The sequence below is a fragment of the Rhinatrema bivittatum genome, chromosome 2 (assembly GCF_901001135.1).
Source record: "Rhinatrema bivittatum chromosome 2, aRhiBiv1.1, whole genome shotgun sequence".
Lineage (NCBI taxonomy): Eukaryota > Metazoa > Chordata > Amphibia > Gymnophiona > Rhinatrematidae > Rhinatrema > Rhinatrema bivittatum.
Genome location: NC_042616.1, coordinates 59,413,122 through 59,439,335, shown reverse-complemented (window position 1 = coordinate 59,439,335; position 26,214 = coordinate 59,413,122). Strand labels below are relative to the sequence as shown.

At 47.5% G+C, this 26,214-nt stretch overlaps 1 protein-coding gene across 4 annotated transcripts in view; it reads right to left on the bottom strand.

Annotated features, from left to right (window-relative positions):
* Positions 1-26,214, bottom strand: part of NBEAL2 (neurobeachin like 2) — a 528,491-nt gene that overhangs the window by 136,462 nt on the left and 365,815 nt on the right. For all 4 annotated transcript variants that reach the window (XM_029588231.1, XM_029588232.1, XM_029588229.1 and 1 more), the window contains 5 exons: positions 25,290-25,448; positions 24,454-24,613; positions 23,034-23,122; positions 7,052-7,780; positions 1,702-1,880 (listed from right to left, as the gene is read on the bottom strand). In XM_029588231.1, the coding sequence (XP_029444091.1) occupies positions 1,702-1,880; positions 7,052-7,780; positions 23,034-23,122; positions 24,454-24,613; positions 25,290-25,448 (1,316 nt within the window). The remainder of the gene's footprint in view (positions 1-1,701; positions 1,881-7,051; positions 7,781-23,033; positions 23,123-24,453; positions 24,614-25,289; positions 25,449-26,214) is intronic.

Sequence of the window (26,214 nt, the reverse complement as noted above, 5' to 3'; positions counted from 1 at the left end):
AAGTCATGTAAATCAAATAATATGGCTTGTCAAGGTATATTCCTTGTATTTGTTTGAAAAAAACACTATAAATAAAGAATTGAAAAAAAAAAAAATAATATGGCTTGCCAAAAAAAAAAATGCAAGCTGCATTACTTGACATGAAGTTAGAACTCAAGAGTTGTAGCTAACTTCCCCCGGGAGCATCAGGAGGTCATTGCCCATTCAGATGCTCCTGGGGACATGGCTTAAAGAGAACAATGGCCCCAAGTTAACACCCCCCCCCCACCTCAAAAAAGCAATGAAAACAACTTCAGAGGTCTGCCTAGGCTCCCTGTTCCCTCCCCACACACTGCCCCTGGAAGTGACCGTCGTTTTAAAAAAAATTGAACAAATTTTAAGTGTGGCGCAAGCCCCTTCCCACAACTCCCAATCCCTCTCTATCAAAAATTCCAGCTCCCCCAACTCACAGTTTTAACGCTGGTGGTCCAGTGAAGGCCCGGAGTGCCTCCTAGGCTTCAGGCTCGACAACAGGCCAATTTTCAAAATGGATTCATATGGCCTTAGGCCCTAGAGGCAAAAACCAGGTAGCACCATTTTGAAAAATGGCCACCGCTGGGCCCACAGCCTAGGAGGTGCTCCAGGCCCTCACCGGACCACCAGGGATGGAATTGTGAGTGGGAAGATCCATAAGGTGGGCTAGGGTGGGAGTGGGGAGATCCAGCCTCCAGGGACTGGATTTTGTTTTAAGAAGGTGAGTGGTTGGAGCTGTGGGGTGGGATCTGCGCCACATTTAAAATTTACTTTTTTAAAATTATAGCTGCCTTCAGGGGTGACAAGGTGGGGGGCACAGGAGAGGGGAGACAGAGGGTCTAGGAAGACTCCAGGGTTGTTTTAATTACTTCCAGGGGTGGGGGCCTTTAAGTAATGGCTGCCCCACAGTCCCAGGTCCGCTGTTGTGTGATCTTTGGTGATCATTTACTATTGCGGTATTTTTCCCACAAGGTATTTATCTGCGAAGAAAAGTACAGTGAAAATCACAAAGCAGTAAGGCCTAGCACTGTGGCTTTTTCACTCCCGCAATGTTTTCCCCTCTGGGAAAAAATACTCCAGCTTACTGAATGAGCCCCTTAGACTAAAGCTCTTTGAGGAAGTGACCGACCAACTGTCCCTACGTGTATAACTCACCTGAGCTGGAATCTGGGAAGGTGAGTAATTAAATCTAAAATCCTAATCCATGAAAGAGCCTTTCCCTTCTATATGCAACAGTTTCTCACTACTGGGGTGTTGGGGGTGGGGGGTTGGTAATGGCAGTTGGTAGTTTACATATGCAATGCTGCATTGTAGGTAATTGGTTTTATTGTGCATTTTATTATGTACGTTAAAACTGAAAAATGCTTCTATTGTACATTTTTATAGGCTATGTGGTAAATTTTCAAATACATAAATAAATGTCTGAGTATGTTTTCCACCATGCCCTGCCCCCCCCCCACCCCCCAAGAACTGTACCCCAAATTTCCAAATTCATTGTGGTGCAGCATCCATTCCCCAGCTCCTGCAGAAGCCCAAGAGCCCTTGCCTGAATTAAAGGACAGCTGACTTTCTCCCATTTGTCATCAAACTTCTTCTCATCGTTTGCCGCTGCCTGAAGTGCCTCCACTTGCTCACCCATAGCCTTTCCGCCCCCTCCCGGACTACCTTAAGCCATGCAGAGACACCAACCTCTTCTTGATCTCATCCGGTGGCCGCACCAGCTCGCAGGACGTGCCCAGCTTGGTCAGGACGGAGAAGACCTGGCCGCGCTCCTTCCACGCCCCGTCGTCGTGCCCCTCCACCCCTCTCCACGTCACCGAGAAGATGATGTTCGTCAGCAGGTTGCACAGCTCCTCCTCTGGTGTTTGCTGGCAGGACAGCGGGGTGCAGTGGCGGCGACAAAGCAACAAAAGAAGCAAAAAGACAGACATCGTGAATGAATGCAGGCGTAAAAACCAAAACAGGTTAACAGGAATCTCTGAGAACGGCCAACTCTTGTTATGTCTGAACCATGAATAATCTGATAATCTTGTATGAAAATAAAATATGTGAAATGTAGCACAAGAAGTGTCAGACTTTCTTTTAGGAAATATCTTGGGGTGTTTTCTATATTTGTGTGTGTGTGGGGGGGGGGGGGGGGGGGGGGGGGGGGAGGGGGACAGGACGCTACAAAAACTTGCAGGCCTCTCCTTTTCTGTGGCACAGCTTGGTAACATCCCACTTAAACATTTTCCTTCAAGGATCAGTTACTAGGTTTTATCAGGAGGGGAGACCTGAGGCTCTGAAGCAGCCTCGTAGCTCCTGCCATGTGCTCTCAAAATGGCCACCAGTGCCTCCAACCCCCCCCCCCCCCCCCCAGGCCTGCAGCACCGGCCTAGCCGACCTTGTGGTCTGACCACCCCCCGATGGGCCTGCAGAGGTCCCAGCCACTCCCTAGGCACCCTCCACTTGCAACGCGGTTGTACTGAGTCGAATTCCTGACACACCGCATCTGCGGTAACCTTTCCCGTGCTAAATGGGCATTGGCTTGAATTGCGGTTGGGCCTAAAAATAGCCCCTGCCGTTGAACAAATACTGCCAGCAGCGCGTCCCTGATGCTAAGCAAGCATCTGGTCTGGCAATCAGGAGATTTTTGCCCTCACTCACCCAGCGCTGCCTCCTGGCAGTTTGGCCAATCAGCACCTTAGCAGCTCCCTTCACAGCATCTGCTGCTGCTTCTTTTTTATTTATTTTTTTTTTTTAAGGCACAGCACCAAATAAACGGGCCGATACAGTACAGTGCGCTCCAGCGGAGCGCACTGTTAACCCGCATTTGGACGCGCTTTTTCGACGCGCTAGCTTTACCCCTTATTCGCCCGCAACATGCAAATGCATGTTGACGGCCCTATTAGGTATTCCCGCGCGATTCAGAAAGTAAAATGTGCAGCCAAGCCACACATTTTACTTTCAGAAATTAGCGCCTACCCAAAGGTAGGCGTTAATTTCTCTTGGCACCAGGAAAGTGCACAGAAAAGCAGTAAAAACTGCTTTTCTGTGCACCCTCCGACTTAATATCATGGTGATATTAAGTCGGAGGTCCCGAAAGTTAAAAAAAGTAAAAAAAAAATTTTTTGAAATCGGCCCGCATCTCACAAATCGGACGCTCAATTTTGCCGGCGTCCGGTTTCCGAACCCATGGCTGTCAGCGGGTTTGAGAACTGACGCCGGCAAAATTGAGCATCAGCTGTCAAACCCACTGACAGCTGCCGCACCTGTCAAAAAAGAGGCGCTAGGGATGCGCTAGTGTCCCTAGCGCCTCTTTTTACCGCGGGCCCTAATTTAAATAAATTAATTTACTGAATTGCTTGCACAGGAGAGCGGGCACTTGCCCGCTCTCCCGCGATTTTTACTGTATCGGCCTGAAAGGAAATAATCAGCAAACAATGAAAGCACAAAGAAAAGAGCTACTTCCCTGCTTCTGGATGCAGAGGGAGCATCTCTGGAGGTGAGGACTCAGAGGGGGTGAGGGAACCAGGACTCCTGGCATTCATCTCCCCTGACCGATAAGGGCTGAGCTAGCTCAGGGGTCACCAACCCCCCCGCTCGCCCTGCTCAACCCAAGGGATGGCCCATGAAGGAACCTAACACCTGGGGGAGCCTTCCAGGAATCTTCTGTCTTTTTTTTTAAAATCAAACTCCAGACTGCAGGTTTGCACCTCTACCATCTGCTGGAGACAAGAGAAATATTGAGGGACCACAGGTGACACTTTTGGTTATGTAGCAGTGCCTCAAAGGTTTTGTTCTCTGCCTCCATCTGCTGGTAGGGATGCATAAACCCACTTGTCTGGACTGATCCGGGGTATAAACAGGAACTGCATATTTCTTTTTCTAATTTGTGATCCCCAATGCTGTATTTGATGAGGGTCTGGGTTCTATATGTGTGACAGAGGTGACGTATTCTGCTAGCATGTAGGTTCTGTAGTAATCCACTTTGTTCTAATTATGACGAGGTGGAATATTTAGTGTTGCCTTTTCATGCAGGGTTGTTGCTGTTGAGATCTAGGAGGTAATGCTGTACTGATATAGCAGGTTTCCTATATAGTTTCTGAGCGACATTTTGCAGGGTTTTGTGTTACAAAGAAGTAGACAAAAAAGGACTTTGTTTTTTGCTTTGAAATAGATGTAGTTTCCAAAATTGCAGCCTCCCATGGCATGTGATTAGTGTGTTCATTTACAGGAATAGATACAGTGGCCTGCAAAAGTATTTGACCCCCCTAAAATGTCAGCAGATTTGTGAGAATTACAAACGACACAGATTGTTCCAGACATTATATTTATTGCAAACCAGTGTGCTCTTCAAGTACATTTTCAAAGTCATAATTCATTATTTCTCTGCATTTTTTGTAAAATAAAATTAAAAACTGAAAAATACTGCTTGCATAAGTATTCAACCCTTGTGCTGTGGAAGCTCCAAGTTTACACAGGTGAAAGATATTGCCCTAAGAATTGACTTACAATTGATCTCTACCTGTGAATCATTAAGAAAGGTCAGTTTTTCCCTAATTCCAGTACCATTGGTCAGAGTGTGAATCTGAAGGAAAGCTGTCAAAATGAAGACCAAAGAGCGTTCTAAGGAAATTAAAGATTAAGTTACAGACATGCACAAGATAGATGTTATTTTGTAGCCTTCTCCTAAGTGATTGGATATCCCAGTGACCACGGTTGGATCAGTTGTGAGGAAGTGGTAACTGTATCATGCCACCCAGGCACTGCCTAGATAAATCCGTTCCTTAAAACTCAGCATCGGAGCAAGGAGACTTGTGAGGGAAGACAGAGAGGCCAACGACCACTTTGAGTTCTGTGGCTGAGACTGGAATGGAGGTGCACCAAGCAACCATATTAAGAGCTATGCATACAACTGGCCTGCATGGGAGGGTGGCTAGAAAGAAGCCATTACTGACGAAAAACCACATCAAAGCACATCTGGAATTTGCCAGCAAGCATCAGAGTGATCCAGCTAAAATATGGGATAAAGTTTTGTGGTCAAAAAAGACAAAAATTGAGTTTTTTGGCCAAAATTCAAAACTCTTATGTTTGGTGCAAACATAACGCTGCCCATTCCTCACAAATACCATCCCAATAGTAAAGTATGTGGGTGCAGCATCATGTCGTGGGGATGCTTTGCCTCAGCCGGAGACTTAGCATCTTGTTAAAATTGAAGGATGGGTGCATGGTGCAACATATAGGAAGAACCTGCAAGACAACCTGCTTCAGCCTGCTAAAAATTAAAATTTGGGAGAAAATTCACCTATTAGCAGGACAATGATCCCAAGCACAAGGCTAAAGCAACACAGGAGTGGCTGAACAGCAAAAAGGTGAATGTTCTACAGTGGCCAAGTCAAAGTCCAGTCTTATTCCAATCCAGAATCTGTGGCACTATTTGAAAATAAGCCTGATACTTCACTTTCAATGCATATCCAGCATAGTTCTCTGCTTCAACGGCAGGGCTGAAGAAAAACTGATACTTCACACATCCAGCAGAGCGCTCTACTTCAACGGCAGGGGAGAAGAAAAAAGGGTTCGCACTCACAAAGCGGGGAGTAGCTGGCTTGTTACGGCGGTTACTACCCCAAACCAAATGTGCCTGATACTTCACTTTCGATGCATATCCAGCATGGCTCTCTGCTTCAACGGCAGGGCTGAAGAAAAACTGATACTTCACACATCCAGCAGAGCTCTCTGCTTCAACGGCATGGGAGAAAGACTGATACATCACGCATTTCCAGCATAGCTCTCTGCTTCAACAGCAGGGGAAAAGAAAAACAACCAATAAGGGCTGTATAACATAGTCTGGGTAAAACAAATAAGCATGGGTGCAGCTTGCTTATTGCGGCGGTTACTACCCCTACTACCCCTAACTAATCAAGCTAGACATTTCACTTGGATGCAGCTCCATCACTGCTCTCTACATTAATGGTGGGGGTGGAAGGGAAATAGAACCAAGAGCTAAGAGAAACAGATAAGTATGAGAGAAAAAATGTGTGAGGCTTGCTGGGCAGACTGGATGGGCCGTTTGGTCTTCTTCTGCCGTCATTTCTATGTTTCTATGTAAAATTGCAGTCCATAAGTGTCATCCAACCAACCTGAAGCAAACCGGAGGGGAAGAATGGGCAAAAATCAGTCCCAAACAGTGTGCAAAGCTGGTAGAATCTTACACCAACTGACTTAAAGCTGTTATTGCAGCAAAAGGTGGTTCTACCAAGTACTAGTCTGAAGGGGTTGAATATTTATGCAAGCAATATTTTTCAGTTTTTATTTTATTTTACAAAATATGCAGAGAAATAATGAATTGTGACTTTGAACATTTAAGAGCATGCTGGTTTGCAATAAACATACTATTGGAACAATCTGTGTTAAGTGTCATTTGTAATCAACACAAAATTGCTGACTTTTTTTAGGGGCTTGAATACTTTTGCAAGCCACTGTATATGTTACTTTAAAGATCTCTGATGGTACTTCTTTAAGGTACGAATACTGGAAAATTGCTCGGGTCTACATACCAGAGAGGTTCAACATAAACTCTTCTTTTTCCGATAAAAGATGCCCGTAGAGGCTTTAAACCAGCTTGGAATTTCACCTTACAAGATGATTTATTTATTAATAATTATTAATGACTTTATTGGTATTTATATTTTATGTATTATCTTTATCTTTAGGGACTTTAAGGCTGGTTGTTAATATTTTCTAAATGCTCCTTTTTATTATTATGATTTTTATTGTTTAATTTATTGTTATTATTGTATTTTTATTTGTTTTACAGACAACTATTTTATTTTTATTATATTGTGAACCGTTGTGATGGCATGTTCCAAAGTTTATAAATAAAATAAATAAATAAATAAATAAATAAAATAAATACACACAATTGGGTGTGGGGCAGGGAGAGGAAGAAGTTTCTATTCCTTCCCTCTCCTTTTCTCTTCGCTCTGTCTGCTCCTCGACCCAAAGTGCCAGCGGAAGGGTCAGCACGCACCTTAGCCAGTCAAGAGAGGCGGCTTACCTGGGGGTTGCTGGTGTTGGAGACATTGTCACTGGGCAGAGTCTCCTGGTAGCTGCTCTCGTCCAGTACGTTGGACAGGCTGGAGCTTTTCCGAATACGCATGCCAGGAAATGGTTTGAAGGTCTCCAGTGGAGAGGGTGTTTCTGGGATGCTGACCGGGGTCTGATTCCCACTCTCCACTGTGGCGAATGAGCTGGAGCTTGCCAGTTCTAGTCGGAAGTCAAAGGGTGACATAATAAAGGGAGACATTGGGTGGTAGCTGTTATCAAATGGGAGCGTCTCCCCAGAATGGACTTCTTCTGACCCAGGAATGTCAATAGTGTTGGACGAAGAGTGGCTGGCACGATCCAAAGAGTCAAAAGACTTGAAGTTATAGGAGTGAAAGGGCTTCTCCTTGCCGATTGGAGACATGGAGTGATCCGAAAACCCTTCAGACATTTCTTGATCAGAGGCTTCATAACTAAGTGGGTGGAAGACATCAGCATCTGGAAGGTCTGATTGGAGATGCATGTTGTCCAATATCTCTTTCTCCGCCTCGGAGTTGAAGCCCCTCCCATGGTCAGCATCCTTCATCAGTTCCAGGCTATAGCTGTTGGTGGAGCTGCTAAGGCTGAGCTGCCGTGACTCATAGGATTCTTTCACATAGAGCTTGGTCAAGGTATCCTGCCAGCCAGCTTGCTTTGCCAGATGATGCACAATATCGTGTTGAGAGTAAATCAAGTGAAAAAGCTAAACACGGAAAAGAGAAGAAAGGACCAGAATGAAGTGACTTCATGTACAACAAAAATATTCTCTAAGAGGCACACACTGAGCCGCTGGCTGACTAGGAAAGATGGCCAGTTAACTTGATGCTAAATATGCCTGGCTATCTTAAAGTTAGCCGAACAGGTTTATCTGGCTCAGCTGTTCTAGAGTTATCCTGCTAGCTTAGCCACATAGTATTGGAAATGGGGATTATCTGGATAACTTAGCCAGATGACAGCACTCTGCCCCGGATCACCCCTACACTGTCCCTGACAATGCTGGCTAGGTTTTTATCCAGATAACCACTTATCCAGCTATGTCAGAAATGGCTAGACTGGCAGGATTTTTAAATCCTGATGTTTCTCCGGCTAAGTGCCAAACTCAGCCAGACAAAAATGCTGAATTTGGGCCTCTTATATTCACCAAGACATTTATAGGATATGACAGTATGGCCTGCTGGACAAAGACAAATGCAACCGCACTTCTAATTGGCTAGTTCTTAACTAGAATAAAATATTTATTAGATACCAGAAAAAAGAACATATCCCTTCAGCTGTCCAGACTTTCATCAAGCCCCGTCGGAACTGTTTGACAAAGATATCAGACTTATTTTGGTAGGATTCAATCAGGAGTGTATGACAGTCATTGAATCAGAGTAAGTTTTGGCTCTCCTCTATTGTTTGCTAGAAGCATTCACAAAGTCACAGAAACCTGGACAGTGAAAGCAGATAAAGACTGCAAGGCTCACCCAGGTTGCCCACTTCTTTTACATAGTGGTCACCACAGACTCTACCACGGCTGAGGATCCTCTGGGCAAGCCCCAGGCTCTTCCTCAACTTCTAGTACTTTTTTCACCACCACTGGGAAGAAATTCCATGCAGTTGCCACTTGGAACTGATATGGTGGGCAGTGGTAGGAAAGGGGTTGAAAGTTCAGGGGAATTGGTGTTGGTTTGAATATTTATTTATATTTGTATACCATCATTCTGTAGACAATCATAATGGTTTACAACATAAAAAATGATAATAACCAGAATTCAATAAAATATAAAATACATTAAAATCATTAAAAAAAACATTAAAACTACAAATAAATCATTAAAAAAACCAAATTATTCTACATAAAAACAAAAATTAAGATTCAGACTTCAGTTGTTCATAATCCCAGCCCCAACATATTTCTTAATCTGGATAAGGCTAAGGCTAATGTCTTATTTACGTCGTTACTATCATATGCCTGTTTAAAAAGCCAAGTTTTCAGATTTTTCTTAAATGTTAAAAATTAGACTTCTGGTGACATGAGTGGGCGGAATGGAGGCCTGATCGCACACTCCGACCTCCCCCGGGAAGAATTTGCAGCAAAACGAGTTCCCCCCGCCGGCGAAACAGAGTGCCTATCCTCTCCAAAGCTGTAGTAAACCTGGTAGGATGGCCAGGAAAAAAAACCCCTGACTTCCAGCAGTTTTTGTATTAAAAAAAACTGGCGAACAGCAGAGTGAGTCAGTGGGGGATGGGAGGCAAGATGGCCGCAGCTCATGAGGAGTGTGCCTGAACAGAAAACCAACATGGAGAATGGTAATTGCCCCAGAATCCTCTGCTCTCTTAGCCTCTGTGACCTCAAAGTGACTTGCTGAGCATGACTTGCAGAATTCCTAGGACATCTGGACAGGTAGTCAAGCTGGCTCCACCTATGATGCTTAATTATAGGGTCATAAAAGAAGAAGACAACGGTGGGAACTTCAGGCTATCCGGTCACAATAAAAGGCACTATTCTCAGCAGTATCTGTAAACACAACTTCAGATGCCCTGACCAGCAAGATTCTAACAGAACAAAGGACTATCTAGAAAGTGATGGTAAATGGGCCCCATCTGGGAGAAGTAATCAGGGCAGTTCAGGGATAATCACATCATGCGGTTGACATGACAACCTATGTAAATGATTCTTTGGCAGTCACGCAATGCTAGAATCTTCTACAATATTGTATGTTATCTATAAAAGAAGGATCACTTCCTGTATACTATGAGATGCTGGTGGACAGTTTGTAAGAGAAATGGCATCAGCATCTCCCAAGAATACTTATATTGATCAATAAAAAATTATGCTTTATACAAAAATCTAAGTGTTCTTGTATCTCTGGACATAAGCGTCAATAAAAAAATGGCATGGCGCTTAACACTCACTAGAGCAATGTGGGGATAGCACGCCTGTTGATAATTCGCAGGCAGGAAATGGCTTACCCACACAAGAGGAGTTCAGGAGCTGGTTTTGTGAGCTCCGTTCTGACATGAGGCATAATAAACAAGAGATCCTGGTCTTAATGTCAGAGCTGAGAGAGGAAATTACTGAGCTGGGTCGCAGAGTAGATGACACAGAAAACTGCGTGAATGCCCAGTCAGAGTCCCTAATGCAGCTGGATGGAAAATATCAGGCGCTGCAGAAGGAACATAACATAATTTCAGGACAAACTGGAAGATTTGGAAAACCGTGCTAGGAGATGTAACTTGCATTTTAGAGGGTTGCCGGAGACGTCCAAGGATGAGGACTGTAAAGTGCTGGTAGTTGGCATCTGCAGAGGGATCATGCAGTCTCAGGGCAGTGAGGAGACTGAACCTACCATAGAGCTGGAAAGGGCACACTGGCGCTGAGCCCACGCATCCCAAATAAATCTAGGGACATTACTGCGTACTTCCATGCTTATTGGCTAAAAGACCAAATCTGTAATCTTGCTCAAAAGCAGCCTACTTAGATGTGGAATGGTCATCCTATCGCACGCTAAAAAAGTCAAGAGATGCGAGAGATCACAGCAATACTGTGCAAGGAGGAGATTAAGTATCGATGGTTATTTCCTTTCCTACTATTCTTTACTATCGAAGGTGTCACATCTAGAGTTAAAACACGCAGAGGCAGATGTCATTTTGAGAGCAGCTAGTATCTTGGTCCCGCCACACTCTAAGTAATTCTCATCCAGACCTGTGATGTGAAAGGAGGCCACCAAATGGCAAAGAGTGGACAAAGGAGGCTGAAGACTATGTAGAAATTCAGGTGGATCCACCTCTTCAAAAGAGATGGTGTCCTGAAGTTCTGGCGCTCTGGCTAAAGGGCTGAAGTCTGTTTGCTGAATCTTCTTTGTTTCTTCACAGCCTATATTGCCCTGGAGGATGAGGGCAAATGTTCCTTTTTTGTACTGAGCTTAGTTATCTATACCTATAAGCTGTGGAGTAATACTAATACATATTAGAATATTTTTTGGGGGGGGGGGGGGTGGAGTCTATTCTGCTATGCATGCCCGGGGGGGGGGGTGGCTACTGGTTCGAAGTGCGGGGTTACATCTCCTTGATGGGGGGAGTTTGGGAAGTTTGGCATTTTTCTTATATGCTGTTTTTTTATTTTTGTAGTTTTGGTGGGCAAGGGGTTGGTTCTGGCACGAGGTAATGGCCTCCAGACCCCAGTTAGAACTCTGGAGGAGCTTGTTGCCTGTTTGGGGGAACTGGTGGGGGAGTGGGTCGGAGGATGGAGAAGCCAGAACATACTGCCTGATAGGGGGAGAGTTGGAAGGCATGCCATCAAGCTGATTTTTTTTGATTGTTGTAGGGGGGTGGGGGTTGGGTGGGTGAAGAAGGGAGGGGAGTGTTTGCTGTGAGATGATTCAGAGGTGAGGGTTTGAGTGGGAAAGTTATTGTGGGAGGGGAGGTTTCTGGTACTGTACGTAGTAAAAGTGTGCCCAGCTTAGCACAGTTTATTGCTCAGACAAGCGGGTCTCGTTGGATGGCATGGGAGTGCAAATAGGATTTTGTAACAAAAAAAATTGAATTCCATCATGGCAGAGGTTAAGATAATCTCTTTAAATGTACGAGGGATTGCCACCCCTGTTAAGCAGTCAAGGATTCTACAATTCTTGAGGAAAGAGAAAGCAGATCTGGCATTTTTACAGGAAACCCATTTAGAGGGACAAGAACATGAAAAATTGAAGAATGCCTGGGTGGGTGCTGTTTATGCAGTTTCCTATTCCTCCTGATGCCATGGGGTAGTTTTTTGATAAACAAACATTTTCCTCTAAAGGTGCACTGATTCTGCTGCGATCCAGAAGGGTGCTATGTCATTCTAGAAGGGAGTCTCTATGGTCAAACCATTACTTATGTGAATCTTTATGGCCCTAATATAGGATTGGGGGAATTTCGTACTAAACTACAGCAAGTTCTTCTGGGATTTGACACTACCCGATTGTGTGTGTGTGTGTGTGTGTGTGTGTGTGTGTGTGTGTGGCGGGGGGGGGGGGGGATTGGAATGAATGTGTAGATGCTCGCAGAGACAGATCGGGAGGGAAATGAACTAATGTAGCTGGTGGGAGCAGGGTCAAGAATTAATGTGCTTGTATGACTCAGTTGATGTTTGGAGGGCATGGAATCTGGGCTGTAGAAATTATAGATATTACTCTCCCAGATAAGGTACTTACAGCTGGATTGATTTTTTTTCTCATGCAGCAAGACCCTGGCTGTCTCTGCTCTGGACTTGCACATGTTGACCTGCATTATTTCTGACCATCATGCTATTTCCTTATCTCATAAAGCGGGGGTGCAAGCAGGTACGGGTTGGGTATGGCGATTAAAAGTTTCTTTATTGGGCCAGAAGGCATTTCGAGAAAAATTTGAGGAGGTGATGAGGGATTTTCATAGGCATAACCCAGGGACAGACTATCATCCTACACTTTGGTGGGAATCCTTAAAAGCAGTGCTCAGGGGTCATATTATTGCCTATGTAAGTCATAAGAATAAAGAGTGGAAAGCTCAACATACTGATTTTGAGCAGCAGATCAAAGAGTTGGAGAACATAAGGACATAAGAAATTGCCATACTGGGTCAGACCAAGGGTCCATCAAGCCCAGCATCCTGTTTCCAACAGAGACCAATCCATGCCATAAGAACCTGGCAAGTACCCAAAAACTAAGTAGATCCCATGCTACTGATGCCAGGGAATGGCCTCTGCTATTACTAAGTCAACTTGATTAATAGCAGTTAATGAACTTCTCCTCCAAGAACTTATCCAAACCTTTTTTAAACCCAACTACACTAACTGTACTAACCACATCCCCTGGCAACAAATTCCAGAGTTTAATTGTGCATTGAGTGAAATAATTTTCTTCAATTAGTTTTAAATGTGCTCCTTGCTAACTTCATGGAGTGCCCCCTTCTATTATCTGAAAGAGTAAATAACTGATTCACATTTACCCATTCTAGACCTCTCATGATTTTAAAGACCTCTATCATATCCCCCCCTCAGCCGTCTCTTCTCCAAGCTGAACAGCCCTAACCTCTTTAGCCTTTATCATTTTGGTCACCCTTCTCTGTACCTTCTCCATTGCAAGTATATCTTTTTTGAGATGTGGTGACCAGAACTGTACACAGTACTCAAAGTGCGTATTGACCATTCCCTTCCTAATAATTCCTAATAATTCTGTTTGCTTTTTTTTTTTAAACTCTTTACTAGTTTTAACAGTATAAAAAGCATAAGCTAATACAGAGATGTAAGAACAATAACAACCCTCTTACCCACCCCCCTGTTAAGCCAAATGAATAACGCAATATGAGTGTAACAAGCATATTATAGAGTTATACCAAGACATTGCAAATATTACATTACGTTTGTCAATGACAGCAATGCTTCAACAGATAGATGAGTAAAGTCCTCCTATATTACCAATAGGGTGACCATATTGTGTCGTATAAAAGAAAATTATTCCTTACCTGTTAATTTTCATTCCTGTAGTACTATGGATCAGTCCAGACAGTGGGTTGTGTCTCCCTTCCAGCAGATGGAGACAGAGAAAAGTTTGAAAGGTGCCCTCTTATAGCCTCGAGCACCCTCTGCGTCCTTTCAGTATTAAGTATATCAAAGCAAGAAGAAACAATTGAATGGATCAAGTAAACCAACCTGAAACTGTAACTATGTGCAAGAATGTGTTGAGTTGAAATTGTAGTGAGAACAAACTTGCAAAAGGAACCATTGGTAATACACGAAACAGACCTCATACTGTAAATCAATCGAGCTGATAATCAAAAGTACTGCGTGGATGATCTCAAAACCCATATCTACTCTTAGGGTGGGTGTCTGGACTGATCCGTGATACAACAGGAACGAAAATTACCAGGTAAGGAATAATTTTCTTTTCCCTGTATGTACCCGGATCAGTCCAGATAGTGGGATGTACCAAAGCTTCCCTACGTAGGGTGGGCCCCGGATAGCCCTGCTCAAATGACCTGAGTGCCAAAGGAGCCAAAACCCGGCAATTGGAGATTTAAGCGATAGTGACGTGCAAAGGTGTGCAATGATTTCCAGGTAGCTGCTCTGCATATCTCCTGTGGCAAGACAGCCTGGCTTTCTGCCCAGGAAGCTGCTTGAGCTGCTTGCGATACCCTCTGGAGGTGGCCGACCAGCACCTACTTACGCTGAAGAGATTGCTTCCTTTAACCAGCGAGTAATTGTGGTTTTAGAAGCCTTGTTCCCCCTTTTTGGTCTGCTCCACAGGACAAAGAGATGGTCCGATAGGCGGAATTCATTAGTAACTTCCAGATATCGAATGAGGTTGCGCTTGACTTCGAGCCGTCTAAGTTCTCTGGGATCCTCGTCCGGAAAGGATGGGAGTTCCACAGACTGATTCATATGAAAGGCCAAGACCATCTTTGGCAGGAAAGATGGTACTGTGCTCAAGGATACACCCGGATCTGTGAAACGGAGGTAAGGCTCTCTGCATGACAAAGCTTGAAGCTCTGAGATCCGGCGGGAAGAACAAATGGACACCAGGAAAACAGTCTTCAGAGCAAGGTCTTTGAGGGTAGCTCTTTTCAGTGTCTCGAAAGGAGGGTTGCCTAGAATCTGAGCCCAAATTGAACGTACAGGCGTGACCACGGCGTGCGTTCATGCACCGCCTGTACGTTCAATTTGGGCGGTCAGGGGTGACGTCACAAGCTGCAAGATGGCACTGGGGAGGTGTACGTTCAATTTGGGCACTCAAGGGTCAGGGGTGACGTCACAAGCTGCAAGATGGCGCTGGGGAGGTGTACGTTCAATTTGGGCGCTCAAGGGTCTGGGCGCCGGCCATCCAGTGCTCCTACCATGTGACAGGGGCCAGCCAATGGCACGGATACCCTGTCACATGGTAAGGGCAAAGGGCCATCGGCGCCATTTTTATTAGTGGCAGCCGACGGCCCGAGAGCGGGAGATTGCTCCCGGCACCCCCACTGGACCACCAGGTAATTTTAAAACTTTTTGGGGGGGGTCGGGAGGGTGGGGAAGGCTAAGGGGTCAGTTTTAAAGGGTCGGGGTGTTTTTTTTTTTTTATCGGGCCATCGGCGCCATTTTTATTAGTGGCAGCCGACGGTCCCGGGGCTTCCACTGGACCACCAGGTGATTTTAAAACGTTTTGGGGGGGTTTGGGAGGGTGGGGGAAGGTAAGGGATTAGTTTTAAAGGGTCGGGGTGGGTTTAGGGGTTGTTTTGGTGTGCCGGTTTTCCCGCCCTCCCCCCAAATATTTATTTATTTATTTATTTAAATTCTTTTACTATACCGATACTCAAGACGAAGGTCTTATCGTACCGGTTTACAATGGAACAGGGGTATAATATATAATAACATAAAATAATTATATTACATTTTACATATAATATAATTATATTTTACATATAATATAAAATATAATATAAAATAACTCCCGTTAGTAGACACAAACCCAATTAACGATTTTTCACAATAAATCGGGGGAATTTCTATTGTATCGCACTCTTTAACGATTTTTGACGATTTAAAAAATATCGGATGATATTTTAAATTGTCAAAAAACGATTCACATCCCTACTGCCCTCTCAGTTTTTGCTCTGACTCCATCTGCTGGAAGGGGGACATAACCCACGGTCTGGACTGATCCTGGTACGTACAGGGAACGCTATCGATAATGATCCCAAGATCACGTGCATGTCTGGTTAAGTCAATATGTATAGAACCGGCTTTAAAAACAATAGGCATATTAGGTGTTCATTTTTTTATTTAGTAATACGATTTCAGTTTTTTTGATTATTCAATACAAGTTTCATGTGTGTTAACAGTTGTTGCATTGCAGAAAAAGAAAATTATTACTTACCTGCTAATTTTCGTTCCTGTAGTACCATGGATCAGTCCAGACAGTGGGTTATGTCCCCAATCCAGCAGATGGAGTCAGCACAAGCTTTGAGGGGGCGTATCCATATATACTACTACCCCCTCTGCAGGAGTTCAGTATCGAGTATATCAAAGCCAGAGTAGAAACCCCCGAAGGATCAAGTTTGTGGAAACAGATAATGAAAACAATTGTAACCGCAACAAGTAACTGCAAACATCCTACCAACTTGTAGGGAGCTGTGAAAACAGCGAAAAGAGACGACTGTGAAGACACAGAACACTGCGAGCAAGAAGCAGCGCAGAGCTGAGCAGGATCAAGAACCCAAACGCGGTGGGCGTCTGGACTGATCCATGGTACTACAGGAACGAAAATTAGCAGGTAAGTAATAATTTTCTTTTCCCTGTACGTACCTGGATCAGTCCAGACAGTGGGATGTACCCAAGCTTCCCTAAATCGGGTGGGGTCCTGCGAGGCCTGCTCGGAGAACCTGCTCGCCAAAGTGTCCAGAGACTGAAGAGGCGAGGTGCAGACAATAGTGTCTCGAGAACGTGTGTAACGATTTCCAGGTGGCTGCCCTACAAATTTCCTGCGAGGATACCGAGCGAACCTCCGCCCAGGAAGCCGCCTGAGAACGTGTAGAATGCGCTATGATTCCGGGTGGGGGAGTCCGACCCGCCCCAATGTAGGAAGCAGCAATGCCGGCCTTCAGCCATCTGGCAATGGTAGTCTTCGAGGCCTGAGACCCCTTCTTAGGACCGGCCCAGAGTACGAAGAGATGGTCAGAGGTCAGGAACTCATTTGTAGCCTCCAGATAGAGGCGCAGAGTGCGCTTGACATTCAAGAGACGGAGAGACTTCGGCTCTGAGGAAGAGAAGGACAGCAACTCCACCGTCTGGTTCACATGGAATGCAGAAACCACCTTCGGAAGGAAGGAGGGAACGGTGCGAAGCGAAACTCCAGAGTCGGAGAAACGGAGATAGGGCTCTCTACACGACAGAGCCTGCATCTCCGAGATGCGTCGAGCGGAACAGATGGTCACAAGAAATACAGTCTTGAGAGTGAGATCCTTTATCGTTGCACTGCGCAGCGGCTCGAACGGTGGTCCCGACAGGGAGCAAAGCACAAGGTTAAGACTCCAGGAGGGACAAGGGTCCCGTAACGGAGGACGCATATGCTTGACACCCTTGAGAAAACGAGCAATGTCAGGATGCTGTAGAAGAGAGCCCCCATCGCTCAACAGCGAACCAAGGGCGGCCACCTGAACCCGTAGTGAATTATAGGTGAGCCCTTTTTCCACCCCTGCCTGTGGAAACTGAAGGATCTGAGGTACAGAAGCCTTAGCGGGTCTCGTGGCCTGGCTGGTACACCACAGCTCGAACACCTTCCAGACTCGAACATAGGCCGATGTCTATCGTGCCCGCAATAGCGTGGATACTACCGCCTCCAGGTAGCCCCGACGCCGGAGGCGGCGCCTCTCAAAAGCCAGGCTGCAAGACAGAAGAATTCTGCCTGCTCGAAAAATACCGGGCCCTGATGTAGGAGCTGGGGGAGGTGCCCCAGCCTGATTGGCCCGTCGATCACCAGCTGTAGCAGGTCCGCAAACCAGGGTCGCCTGGGCCATTCTGGGGTGACGAAAACCACGGTCCCCTGATGGCTTTCTATTCTGCGGAGCATCCTGCCCACCAGGGGCCATGGTGGAAAAGAAAGATATGGCGGCCACGGGAGGACCAGGGCATCCACTCCCTCCGCGCTCTCTCCGGCGACTGAAGAAGCGTGGAGCCTTGGCGTTGAGAGCGGACGCCATCAGATCCAAGTGGGGGGCCCCCCACCGATGGACGAGAAGTTGCATTGCTTTGTCGGAGAGAGACCACTCTCCGGGTCCAGCAGTTGACGACTGAGGAAGTCCGCCTGGACGTTGTCCACACCGGCGACGTGCGAGGCCGCTAGCCGGACGAGATGACGCTCCGCCCATTGCATCAGCAGCGCCGCCTCGAGCGCGACCTGCGGGCTGCGCGTGCCTCCTTGTCGGTTGATGTAGACCATGGTGGTAGCGTTGTCCGATAGGATTCTGACTTCTCGGTTCCGAAGAAGCGGGAGGAAATGTCGCAGAGCTAGCCGGACGCTCTGGTTTCCAGACGGTTGATTGACCACTTCGCCTCCACCGTGGACCACGTCCCCTGCGTGGCGCTTCGATCGCAGACTGCACCCCAGCCTGCTAGACTGGCATAGGTGGTCACCACCACCCAATTTGGCAGATCGAGGGACATGCCACGGGCCAGGTTCGGCGGATCCAACCACCAGCCCAGACTGTCCCTGGCATTCTGTGGGAGCGGGAGAATCATCTGATAGTCCTGCAATACTGGTTTCCAACGGGAGAAGAGCGCCCACTGTAAGGTCCTGAGGTGCGCAAAAGCCCAAGGTACAAGGTCGATGGTGGACCCCATCACTCCCAGGAGTTGCAGGTAGTCCCAGGAGGTGGGCTCTGGTAACGCAGAGAACCGTCGTGTGTGATCCCGCAAGGATTGAGCTTTGTCCTGGCGCAGAAAAACTTTGCCCAGTAGGGTGTCGAAAGTTGCCCCCAAAAAAAAACCCAAGCGTTGCGAGGGCATGAGGGAGCTCTTGGAGAAGTTCACTACCCATCCCAGGGAATGTAGAAACCGTACTACTCGAGTCACCGCTGAGCGTCCATGATCGAATGACTTCGCCCGGAGGAGCCAATCGTCCAGATAAGGATGAACCAGGATGCCCTCCTTCCGGAGAGCTGCCGCCACAACTACCATGATCTTGGTGAAGGTGTGCAGCGCCGGCGCCAATCCAAACGCGAGAGCCGTGAACTGAAAATGCTGGTCCAGAATTTTGAAACGAAGGAAACTGTGGTGGTCCGGGCGGATGGGAATGTGCAGGTAGGCCTCCGTTAAGTCCAGGGAGGCGAGGAACTCCCCCCGATGCACCGCCGCAATCACTGACCGGAGCGTTTCCATGCGGAACCGAACGACTCAAAGGGATTTGTTGACTTCCTTGAGGACTAGGATAGGCCGGAAGGAACCGTCCTTCTTTGGTACGACGAAATAGATGGAATAGTGGCCCGAGCCCACCTCTCCGAAGGGCACGGGCGCAGTAGCGCCTATCTCCCGGAGTCTGTCCAGAGTCAGCTGCACCGCTCCTCTCTTGAGGTCCGAGCCACAGGGGGAAAAGATGAACCTTCCCTGCGGGGGGCGGACAAATTCCAATGCGTAGCCGTGTTTTATGGTATCCAGGACCCACTGGTCCGAGGTGATCCGTGCCCACTCCGCTTAGAAATACGTTAGTCGGTCCCCAATCCTGGGGACAGGGGAGTGGGCGAGACTGGCATCATTGTGAAGACTTGGTATAGGGGTTCCCGGTTCCGGGAGTAGTGCGTGCGGGCCGATGCCCGCGGAAGGCGCGCAACCAGGGCTGAGACCTGGGGGCGGATGGCCGGGAGCCCGTCTGTCTGTAGCCCCTGTAGCGCCGTTGCGCTCTGGCTCTGGTCCGAGAAGAAGAAAACGCTCTGGATGGTCGAAACCTATCCTCCGGCAGCCGATGAACAGCGTTCTCCCCCAGGGACTTGATGATCTGGTCCAAATCCTCCCCGAAGAGGAACTTGCCCCTGAAGGGAAGAGAGCCCAGACTGGACTTAGAGGACGTATCAGACGCCCAATTGCGTAGCCACAGTAGTCGTCGTGCTGCCACTACCGAAACCATGGATCTTGCGAGGACCCGAAAAAGGTCGTTCTAGGCGTCCGCCCCATACGCCACTGCGGCTTCTAGCCGATCTGCCTGGGCAGCCTCATCGGACGGCAGGTTCTGAGACGTGAGGAGTTGTTGCACCCAAAGGAGACTAGCCCGCTGGGCAAGCGAACTGCACATCACCGCCCGCATACCCAGAGCGGAGACCTCGAAAACCCGCTTAAGGAAAACTTCCAACTTACGATCCTGTGTGTCCCGCAACGCCGCACCTCCCGTCACTGGGATAGTCGTCCTCTTCGTGACCGCCGACACTGCGGAGTCCACCTTTGGGACCTTGATGAGGTCCAGAAAATCTTCGGGGAGCGGGTACAGCTTTTCCATAGCCCGGCTGCTCTTCAGGGAGGCCTCCGGGGTGTCCCATTCCCTGGTGAGAAGTTGTAAAAACGAGTCATGAATGGGAAAAGCCTGAGCCCTCGGCCGGAGTGCCGCCAGGACAGGATCTCCCTTCCTTGAAGAAGTGATGACAGCGGGAGCTACTGGGGCAGGCGGGTCTGGTGGCGGATCCAAATCTAATTCTTGGATGATCTGCGGGATGAGGTCGTCCAGCTCTTCCCTCTGGAAGAGGCGTAGGGTACGTGGATCATCCCCCTCCTGTGTGCCGTCCCCTTGTCCCCCGTCCGGGAGGTCAAGTCCATGTCCCGCTGGGTCTGGCACCGCCCCCACTGCCGCGGGCGTGGATCGGACCCGGATAGGAAGGCGGGAGGCCCCCACTCCCGGAGGGTCGGGGGGGGCCGGCGTCGAGGGCGACATCCGAGGGATCTTAGGAGGGGGGGGGGTCCCACAGGTGCTTCCAGCCCCTGCAGATAAGCGGTATGCATGAGCAAGATAAACTCCGGAGAGAACCCCGGCCTGCTCGGGTGCGCTTCGGGGGCGGCGTGGTTCCTGCTCCCTGGCTCTGGGTGCTTGGTTCCTGCACCAAAATCGGGGGAACACCCCCGCTGGTAGAGTCCTCCAGGGATCCGTTCTCCCTCGTGGCCTCCAGGGATCCGTTCCCCCTCGTGGCCTGCGCCTCAGGGCGCTCAGAATGTAAAATGGCCGCCGTTCCCGCCAAAAATGGCGGAGTGGCCGGCCCGCACCGCCCGGGCAAAAAAGAGAAATCAGTCAGGGACTGTGAGGTACCTTCCCCCCCGGGAAGGCATCGTGCACAGATGCCCTCCCGGGAAATCCGGGACCCCGGGTCTCCGCAGGCCGCACAGCGGGACGGCCGCGGCATCGGGATCGCTGCAGGAGAAAAGAAAAAGCCACGGGGGGGGCCACGCGCACAAAGGCGCCGCTGCGGGGGGGCCCGGTCGGCCCGCACTGCCCGCTGTCTGAAAATAGAGGAGGGTGCCGCGGGGGGGGCCTTCCTGGCCACACGACCCGCCCCAGACATCTTTCCCTAAATGGCTCAGCAGCCCATGAGGAGCTGTAAAATGGCCGCGGGTGAGGGAGTAAAGAGCGAAGAGGCCGGCTCCACCGGCTTTCGCGGGCACCGGGGGCTGAGCTGTAAAGGAAAAAACTACAAAGGAAAAACAAACTTACCCCTGGCTGCAACGAGAAATAAACAGCAAGGCCGCAGAGAAGAGACAAGGAAGATAAGCCACTCCCCAGAAGTTGAAAGAACTCTGCCTTTTTTTTTTTTTTTTTAAACTTAATACAAACTTGATACAAACTTGATCCACAGAAAAAGACAACAACAAGCCATAATCAAGCAAGAAAGTGAAGAAAAAGGAGGGGAAGCCTGATTCCCCTACTCGCATCTGCTGGAGTCAGAAGATACTGAACTCCTGCAGAGGGGGTAGTAGTATATATGGATACGCCCCCTCAAAGCTTGTGCTGACTCCATCTGCTGGATTGGGGACATAACCCACTGTCTGGACTGATCCAGGTACGTACAGGGAATATATATTTTAACCCGTTTCAGAGAATTTTCAATGGAATCTTTGATTGGAATTAGATTATGGAAATTTGTATGCTCATCTACCCAACACGGAAGAAGACTGGGCAGACTGGATGGGTCATTTTGGTCTGTTTCTGCCATCAATTACTATGTCGCTATGGGGGCAATATTTCAAAAACAGCTGAGTTCCTAAATTGAGGGTCCTAAGTTAGAGACATATTTTCAGCTGAACTTAGAAACCTAAGTTTTCAGCTGAAAATTCACATAAATTTAGGTGCCTCAAACTTAGACCTAGATTTAGAATCCTTGGTCTGAAAATCAGTGCTAACAGCCTAACTTTGTTTCCCCGTCCTAACTCCGCCCCCACTGCCTCCCACATTTCTGGCTCCAAAATTTAAGCACCTGGTGAAACTAGGTGCCTATATTTAAGGCACTCAGCCCTAGTAAATTTTCAAAAGGGCCAATGTAGAAGCCTAATTCCAAAAGCTAGGAGGCTAAATTCTTTGAAAATCGGCCCCTATGTATGTTTCTAGGAAGAAATACTTCCTTACCTTACTTCTGAGCCAACTGTACATTACAACCCTTTGTTAACTCTGATCCCTCAGTATCCCTTTCTTCTGACAATGCTATGTAAGCGTAATGGGCTAGTAATTTCTGTTTCTGCATAGTTCCCCTCCACAAATTCTTTCCCTCGCTGCACTTTCTCCTTTAACCAGTACATCATTTAGATACTTTCTCCTGCGACTTGAGTCCATTTGTGCTGAAGAGCCAGCCTGGCCCACAACAGAACCAGCAGGTTAACTACTGGGTTGCCACGCGAGTGTGCACTGTAAGCAAGAGCAGCCAGGGTGCCCAATGCTCAGTGAGCAGAGAGACTCAGATAGGAGAGCAAGGAAGACCTGAGAGAGTGGGGCTCAAGCTGCAATCCATATGAAATTGTTGAGACTCCGTCCACATTGGAAAGAGAAACTGAATGCAGAGAGCGCATCTCACAGTGAGGCAAAGAAGGCAGCAGAGTCTGAAATGAGTGAGAGTCAATGGAAGCTTCAGGCCATTTCAGGGGAAACTGATCAGCTAATGTTCCAGCTCCTTAGTGCTGGATGTGTCGCTCTGTATTTCCCTTTATGGACGTGAAAAGGGAAAAACAGAACACTGGCGTGAGATTCAGCTTATCAGAAGTGCAATGCACCCGGCTGCTTTAGTCTGAATCCAAATTTCTAATCTGAAAAAATGCCTTGAGCTAAGCCACCAGGCTTTTTCTTTGGCAAACTGCTTTGCAAATTATGAAGGTACATGGCCCGTAGTGTCCCACTCAGGCTGACTGTGCCCAGATGGGGATTCTACGCAATCTTCAATCAGTAACTGGAGGGGCAAGAGGAGTCCTGTGAAACATTCTGACAGACACCAACCTGGACCTCGGTTACTCATACTACCACTCTTACCTTTCGGCAGACATCCAGTCGCACGGTCAGCTCAGCTCTGTGGGAGAGGAAAACCACCGCCATCAGGTCCTTGTAGTTTGGACAGGAATCTAGGCCCGCAAAAGGAAAAAAAAAAATCCCAGAATAAAAAGGAATGCATTAGTCAGTCTACAGAGTGACTGAAATTTCCACTGGCATTTTCCCAAGCTGCTGTGAGCCCACGGCCTCTAACACAGCATTTCACAGGCTAAAACCAGAAGACAGATAGCACTGTCATCATGCAAGGCTCTCCCTGTTCCACAAGCATCCTTGGATACAAACAGACCCACATCAGAAGCCATTATATAGAAAAAGCACAAACGTAAAATCCATAAGAAGTACTGTTGCACTCACTGCAATGATCCAAGTACTTCCTTCCCTTCCTAACATGAACAGCCAATAAGCAAGTTTGATCTAAGTTTCCTTGATCAATATCTCATACAGCAGCGATTCCCAACCCAGTCCTAAGGACATAACTAGCTGGTTGGGTTTTCAGGATATCCACAATGAATATGCAAGAGATAGATTTGCATGCCCTGCTTCCATTGAGTGCCGATCTATCTCCCGCATATTCACTGTGGATATCTTGATCATACCGACTGGCTGGATTGTTTCCCCGAGGACTGGGTTGAGAACCAGTGTCATAGGCAATGTGAGAAAATAGGCCGAACACTGCCACCTGGACTTATTGGCCATCTGACAAATCTCAATGATGCTGGCCTAGGCACCACCAATTTTCACCCCTGCAGCCGAGGATCACCGGGAAAAGGAAGCCTAAGCTATATAAAACAAGGGGCCAAGCCCCCCTAGGCCCCCGCCTCCTGTGAAGGATGCACAGAGTTCACACTTTTTTTTTTAAAACAATAACTCAGAAATACTTGCTTGATCCAAACACGATAGACACACAGAAAGAAAAAATGCCCAGAAGGGACAAGCAGAAGTTAACAGGGAACCACAGGGTGAGCTGTTCCACCTGCTGGAGACAGACAAATACTGAAGGGCTACAGGGTAGGCTCTGTCCTCATATAAGATACCCTTTCAGTTTTGGTCTGTCTCCACCTGCTGGAAAGGAGGCTCAACCCATGGTCTGGACTGATCTGGGTACGTACAGGGAAACTGACAAATCTCAATGATGCTGGCCTAACTCTATAGCTATTTAGGTGTGTCCTTCTAATTCTCATGCCAGTGCAACTGGGCCCTTATTGAGCTTGGGGGTCAGAAATATAAGGACCAAACCAACATCTCACACTGGCATGGAATGAGGTTGGCAATGGAGCGGTCACTTGAGAAGGCGGCTCTATTTTCGATTTGAAGGAAAATCAAAACAAACGTTCACTGACAAACAGAATGCCCACGATTACCGGGTCTACATACAGAAGACATGGAAGCTTGAGTGGCTTACCGGATACCAGGACTTGTTCCGAGAGGCAGCGGATGAGCAGCATGGACACCGGAATCTCGTTCAGGCAGGAGATGAGCCCCTGGTAGCCGATCTCTTTCAGCTTAAGCCGGTGCTTGTTTCTCTCGTTCACCTTCTCACATTTCAGCATCTTATACAGGATCTGAGCAGGTGAGAGCAAAAGAGAGAGTGAGCGAGCATCTGTCAAGGGTGGAGGAGGGGAAGGGCCTGTGTGGTAGGCCGGAGCACGACGGCAGCCAAGCTGTAGGGTGTTGGTCGGAGGATATTCTGGTGGAGAAGGGAAGCGCCACGGTTTCCAATGCCAGCACCGGATTATGGTCAGGTGGGGCTGCAAGGATCAGGACTGAACTTACAGCTTTATACTATCACAGTGCTCAGCAGCTAATTTGTGGGTTTGTGTATATGAAGGGGTGAGGCCCAGACTGTGCCAAGTACACCCTTAGAACAACACTGTAAACACTGCCTGCAGTGACTGTCACTTGTAGAGACTGAGTGCAGAGGCAAAATTTGACAGCGTGTGCATCAGATGGCACGGTGCAAGCCCCCATGGGGTATTCACTGGGGCCAACCAAATTCATTCCCAAGGAACGTCGTACACAGAATATGAAAAATACCAAGGGTTCATTGTTTTAAAGCATTAGCCCAAGTGTTTCAGTCCTAATTTTTAAAAATACAATTTAAACCTTGCCTCCTTCCCTCTTTTCTTTTCTCCTCTAGATACAATCTGGCATGCATGGTGTGACAGCTATATAAGAATACAAAAAAAAATTAAATAAATAAAAAGCTCCCCAGAACCAGCTCCTGAAGGCCTGGCTTACTCTGAAGACTCTCTCCCGCACTTCGTCGGAGAACTTCCTCTGCACCAGCAGCGTGTACAGCGCCTCCACATTTCCGGCATCGAACAGGAAGCTGCAGACCTGCTCCTGAGAGGAGCTGCCTTTAAGCAGGCCCTGGATCACCTCGAGCACTCCACACACCTGCGGCCACAGAGAGGAAAGAGGGGACAGGAGGAGATTACCACTCAATCAAGATGACACTTTCCAGAGGGCTATGCTTCGCTGACTGCCGCCTGGATTGTTTGTTAAGTCGGGAGAAGCTCAGGTAACTGTGGGGTTGGCCTCTTGCTAGCAGTCCACGAGAGGAAAGGGAGCAGTGGCCTCTGTGTTTATTTTACTTTTATTTGATTTCAATTAAAACATGACACACAAAGAAACAAACATCATACAACCGATACATAAATAATCTTCAATACTCTTAACATTCCTCAATCAAAAACAAGTAAGTAGCACAGACAAAGCTTAGAGGTCGGAGCAATGATTCAATAGATGTCCTGGAATGCAAGTTCAAATCCCCTCAATCCCTAGATTTCCTCATGACTCTGGGCAAGGCAAAATACTTAATCTCTCTCTATTTTTCAGTGGGCAGGGGGGGGGGCAATAATCAAACTATGTTTTCAATGGGGTAAACATGTGTGTCATTATTGCCCCCTAAGTGGGATCCTAAAGTAGAAAGAGATAGAGCAACTTGCCCTAAGATTCCCCTATGGGCTTCAGGGGCAGAAGAAAGATCTGAACCCAGGTCTCTTGTAGGTTCCCAATCTCTAACCTCCAGTGCACTTGCTCTCTATTAGATAGAGAAAGTACATTTTGATAAAAAAAAGTTGAAGAAAAAACAAGACAAGAGAAAGAATACGGAATAAATGAAAAAGAAAGAGTGAAGAAAAAATGAGAGAGGAACATGGAC